Raw genomic sequence first — 6,000 nt, forward strand, 5'->3', positions numbered from 1 at the left:
CCTTCCTGAACAGAAACCCACTAAAATGCCTTTAAAATTGCTTTCACAACTGCATGGTTTTGTGTCACTTAAGCTTTCCACCACATACACGCTCCAAACACATCAGCTGTTTACTAAATGCCGACACATTAATGATGAATTGCATTTGGCCAAAGTTGATAGTCAAGAAGCTCAAGTCATCTGTAACTTCAGAACTCTTGGGTCACCTTACCTTGTTTTGATAGTCTGGCTTGAAATGCAGCATAGTTGCTGTCGGCCTTTCACGCTGACACTTCTTTTCAAGTCATTCCACCCTCTTACTTGTCTGCTTTTTTCATGACATCAGAGAGTTAAAGCTTCCAACAAAGAAGACAAGACAGCGAACAAGTGGCTGCGCTACACTATGTGAGCAATCAGCCTTCCTGTTTGTCATGTGAGAAAGGTTGCTGCCCTGAAATTATCAGACTGTTTCTCCTAAAAGGGTACTGCTAACTAGATAATGCGGTGTTGGATGACCTCCTGTCAGCAGGGTAATTATCAAGGTCCAACTCTCACCTTACAAGTCTGTTACAACAATAGGATGAAAGATGGAGGGTGGTGGGTGGGGGGTGGAATGAAAAGGTTGCATAATACATCATTAGAGGGAGATAGTATCAGCTACAACCTTTTAAAAAAAATACAGAAACAAAAGTGAGTAAAAAATAAATGTTGCATCATTGTAGTACAAATGGCTCTATTAGAGAATGTGTTACGCTCCTCTTAAAGGAAAAAATGTGGCGAGTCATTCGATATAGCCAGTAGTGTAATTTAACAGGCAATGGCACCTTGCTTTGAAAGCAAGTGCTACAAAACACTAGAAATTAAATTAACATGGAAATTCAGTTTAAGCAAGAGTAAAACTTGATGCTTATAGGAAAGGAAGCCGATGCAAGGTCATCACCTGGATCAGCACTTTAACAGTATAGGATTGAACTCAATACCATGTCCGCTGTGTGAAGCAGTAAGCGTAACATGATTATCATTAAGTTGCCTAACAGATTTATTGGTTGACTCATTGTGCCTGATATGTGGCAGTGTGATGCTTAAAAAAATCTGCTATTCAATCAGTTGTTATGTTAGCAGATCCCTTGAACCCCACCGTCGCCACCAATTAATATTCAGTATCGTTGCTTTTTACAGTCGCATCTTGCCGATGACAGGCACATCCCTCTCCATGAGGATTTGAATGTGAGTCAGATAGTGAAGAAATGGTTGCAAAGCTTTGCATTACAGAGTCGGTCGGTCATCAATTTTTCACTATTCCATGGCTGATTTTCTGTGTGGAAATGCCTGGTTGTGAGTGGCTATGAAACATGAGAGTGACTGTAAATTATAAATGAGGAGGTGGTGAGATCTGAAGACACAGACAGACAAGAGTTCACAGTTTTTCACAGCGACTGCTCACACTGACAGAAGCACAGACAGCTTAAGCAAATATGTTTAAGAAAGATGTGGCTCGTAAATGTCATGCCTAATATACTTTATTCTCCTTTCGTGGACCATGGTGTCTTCTTGCATTTGGTTCGCTGGGTCCAATGCCGAAAACTGACTCTAATGAACTGACATTGCTGCATCTGGCCTGTGTTTTCGCACAATGCAGGAATGCCTCAGCCAATTCTATTTCATTACGGTCAGTATCGTAGAAAAATAAGCAAGAAACTGGAGTATTTTGCATGAAGGCAGTGGGTCTGACACACAGACAGAGTGCAGGGGGCTTTAGTCTTATTGCTCATGTCTATTGCATACTAATTAAACATGTACTTGGTTTAAAGTGCCATATTTAGTGCTGCACTGCTATTGGGAGGCAAAGAAGCATAGCTATTTAACATTTCTAAAATGTGTGAAAGGCTGTGCTTTGACTAAAGGCAGAGAACCAATTAACATGGAAAGGGGTTGTGTAGATTAAAGTTTAAAAGTTTATAAAACTAACTAATAAAATGAACTATTATAACTTCCATCCTGGCCTAATCTGACTTTCTTAGCACCTACAAGCAAAAGGAGATTTTTAAAAGTAATGTGTCACAGACCCCACAAAGACCAGTCACTGTAATAATGACAGAGTTCCACATGAATGACAGAAGCTGGATACTCACTGCTCATTTCAAGTTTACTGTTCAGCTGTCTTTGGGCAACATCATCCAGCCTCCTGCAGCAAAGCCAATAAGACAGCAACACCCCGCCATCTGGTGGGCTGGGGCTGACAATACAATCAACCACACATTACAGTAGGTTGTGCCACAGCTATCTTTGCCTGCTGTTAGGCCAGAGAATCTAATAGTGTAGTGAGTCTCCGAGCAATTTTCCGAAGGGCTTAGAGAGCTCCTGAGGTGAAAATGAAGTGCAAATTAATCCCATCATTGTCTTTTTTTCTCCCCTCTCTCACAAGAGAACGACATTTCTGGTGTTACACTCTTGCAGCTCATTATCTTGCTGGGTTAGCTACATCTTCCTGTGCTCAATTACTGCAGTATTATATCAACGTTCACTTTTCAATTAATTACAGAATAAAATTGAAAAATAATCATATATTGAAAATATGGTAATGAAATCCCATTAGATAATCTCTTGCACTGACAGATTTCCCTTTAGGGCAAAGTTAAAGTGTTGCTGGGTACGGAAATGAAATTTAAAAATCTCTTTGATTCGTGACAATATCGGATATTTTGCAATATATAGCAACTACACAAGATGTAAAATAAATAAAATGCATATCTGCATATGCATAATACAAAACAAAACAGGTTACCAAAAGTGGAAAGGAAAAATTGGTGTCCTGATTCTAGGATACAAGCTGCATGAAGGCAAAATCGTCTTACTTACCGGAGTAAGAATCCAGAGATAGTGAAGACATAATTTACAAAACAAAAAGTCTAAAGAATCAACAACATATATTTTATAGTTTAAAAAAAATAAACTATTGTTTTTGTATAATTTACCTGTTTATAATACAATTAATTGTGCAACACGCAAACCAAAAAATAAACCCACACATATAAATAACAATGGTGGCTTTAAGAAACACAGAACATTAAGGGCAACTAGTAGACTTAGCTCACAGAACTATAAATAAATACAAAAGAAAAAGTGTTGTAGACACTTTTGAGAGCATTTGGGATCAAACCTGCATTTCCTTGAGTGACTCCACAGCCACGGAAGACTGGGTGGGTCTGTTCCTGTAGCTCACTTTAGCGATCCTGGCGCTGAAGGACATGGCTCCAGCATTCCTTCACGGACAGGCCTCCTCAGTAACTGCGTTTTATATCAAAAGCTTCATTTGGACCAAAGCAAAGGCGTTTTACTCCATTATGTTTTGGTGTATCATTTCTAGTGATTTAGTTGACGCTCTCACTTTCCAGGAAGGCCCCTCGTGTTGTTACTGGTTTCCAAGGTAACGAGGTATTTGTAAAAGGGGGCAAAGGGAGAGAGGGCTGGTCTTTAAAAAAATGTGGGCCACTTATTGGCTATTTTGTTGCAGGTGTTTCACATTACAGCCAGCAGTGGATCAAAGGGGCCATGGAATTATCTAGTGGACTTCCTGTCACGGGGTAACCACGCAGATATAAACATGCATTACATGAGCCAAAGTAGAGGGCCACCTACAAACTGATAGGAACTGCCTCCTCTGGTATTAACATAAAACTGTTTGGAAATCTGCAGTTACTGAGTCAGCAGTGTGGGACACTTTTACGCACAAAACATTGAAGATTTAATAGCAGATTTTAAAATGAAAGAGAAAATCTTCTCATGTATAATGCTGTGTTATTGCTGATAAGCAGGTTGATCTGAAGTGCCCCTCTTATAAATTCAGCAGGCTGATTCATGCATTCCAGTGATTGAGAAGCAGTTGTCCAATGCATGGGCTGCTGTGCGTTTGGATCTCAGGTCATTTTTTTTTATGTAGCATTACCACCTGCTGTTCAATCCAGTGAACAGCAACGTGAGGTTGAAAACTCTCCCTCTTTCACTAATAAGCATTATGCGTTCACTGGCCTATGTGCTTTTAATTTTTTTAATGACATGATCGAAAATCATTCCCAGTCTGACCATGTAGTCTTCAGACTATGGCAAACCAACACAACAATACAGATGATTTAAGATGCCAGATTTAAATAGTTTCCTCCATTCAACACTATTTACCCAACTGTGCCACTTAACATCGGTATTTAATATGGAATAATTACAAAATGCAACAGCAGAAAATCTGATCAGTTTAAACAAACAATTACTAAATATTTCCATACAGTAGGTTCCTAAGAAAATGTCTGTTTTGATGACTGTTTTTTTTTTTCCTTCCTTCCAGCGTGTTGCCCCTCTTTTATCCACATTTGCAAATCTCTGAAGAGGAGGGGAGACAGTCCTCTTTCATTTACTGAGATCAACAGCAGGCTTTTTGGAGTTTAAGAGTAAGTTGTTCTACAGTTTCATGGGCTCCTGAAAAATGAAAGTACTGAGCCATAGCACAATCCACTGCTGTGCAATGATATGCTTTAACTTTGCGATGCTCAAAGCCTTTAAAATCAAGTTAAAACTGAAAGTTATCTTCCAATTTACTCACAGCATAAATACTTCAGCGTGGGTTTGAGCTGTCTTTCGAGGAAGCATCATGCCAAAAACAAAAGAAATCAGTTTAGACTTGAGGAAAAGAATTGCTTATGCTCACAAAGCAGGAGTTGGATGTACAAAGTTATCACAGGATTTCCAAATGTCAAGAACTGGAGTGGGAAGTATCATCAAGAAATTTAAAGAGGGCCCCACAGTACAGAACAAGCCTGGCAGAGGCAAGAAGTAAAAGATTTCCAAGACTCCGTGAAGAAAACTAATGAGAAATATGTCTAAGGCGTCTAAATGTCTCTAATGAGAATAACTGCAAAGACACCAGTCAATGACTTAGTCACATCCGGAATTTTAGTCTCAGAGAAGAAAACCACTGCACAGGAATTGACTGTGAGATTGCAGACCAAGAAAATCTCCACTTCTGCAGACATCTTTAAGCCAGACTGGTGTGTGCTAAGGACAAACTGGAGAAAGAGTATGCATACTGGAATTCTGTCCTTTGGTCAGATGAGACCAAACTAGAGCTCTTTGGCTTATGATGCTGCATATGTTTGGTGAAAGAAGGGAGAGAACACCGCCCCCACTGTAAAACACAGTGGTGGGAGTATTTACCTTACATATTAAGTGTCCTGAGGTGACTGTTGTTGTGATGTGGTCCAGTATAAATAAAACTGAATTGAATTGTGGGGATGCTTCAGTGCACCAGGGACTGGAAATCTCATTAAAAGTGGAAGAAACCATGAAGAAAGAAGGACAGCTGGAAAGAAAACTTCAAGCAGTCATCAACAAAGCTCAGTCTGGGTCTTCCCTTTGTCTTCCAACACGAAAACGATTTAAAACATAATTCGATCCTGGTGAAGAACTTACCTCCAAAGCGACCAAAGTGAACGTTACTGACTAGTCTACACCAAGCCCTGGTTTTGATCCCATTAAAATGGGTGGGGTGAACTGAAAACCAAGGTCCATGTTGGAAGAACATCACATCTGGAAAAGCTTTAGAGATTTGCCAAAGAAGAATGGGCCAGCATTGCTCGGGACACGTGTGTGAGATAACGACACCAAAAAACTGCAGGCTTTTATCCAGAATGCACAATTTTCTATTAGCATCAGGAGAATTAATAATTTTGACTGTGGTAGCTTTTGTTTTTTTTTAAAATAATTTAGTTTCTTTGTTTCTTTCTTTATTTTATCCTCATTTGTAGATGATCAGACATGTGTTTGACACTAAACAGGCTCCAGTAAAATCTGATGCTCTGAATCCTTTTCATTCCTCTTTTGTTTAGTGAGACGTACTTTTGAGGTTGAAATAGAAACACTTTAATATCATGCCCCCTTTGCAGTGTCATCTGTACTTTTTCAGGATTTACTGCTAAGAACCAGTGTGTGTGTGTGTGTGTGTGTGTGTGTGTGTGTGTTTGTGTGCGTGCA

At 39.5% G+C, this 6,000-nt stretch overlaps 1 protein-coding gene across 1 annotated transcript in view; it reads right to left on the minus strand.

Moving 5' to 3' along the window:
* Nucleotides 1-3,375, minus strand: part of dnah5 (dynein, axonemal, heavy chain 5) — a 97,949-nt gene extending 94,574 nt beyond the window's left edge. The window contains 1 exon segment of the mRNA XM_026184650.1: nucleotides 3,140-3,375. Within this exon segment, the coding sequence (XP_026040435.1) occupies nucleotides 3,140-3,229 (90 nt within the window). The 5' untranslated portion in view covers nucleotides 3,230-3,375.
* Between the last annotated feature and the right edge of the window lie 2,625 nt (nucleotides 3,376-6,000).

This window comes from Astatotilapia calliptera, chromosome 11, assembly GCF_900246225.1.
Source record: "Astatotilapia calliptera chromosome 11, fAstCal1.2, whole genome shotgun sequence".
NCBI classification, from domain to species: Eukaryota; Metazoa; Chordata; class Actinopteri; order Cichliformes; family Cichlidae; genus Astatotilapia; species Astatotilapia calliptera.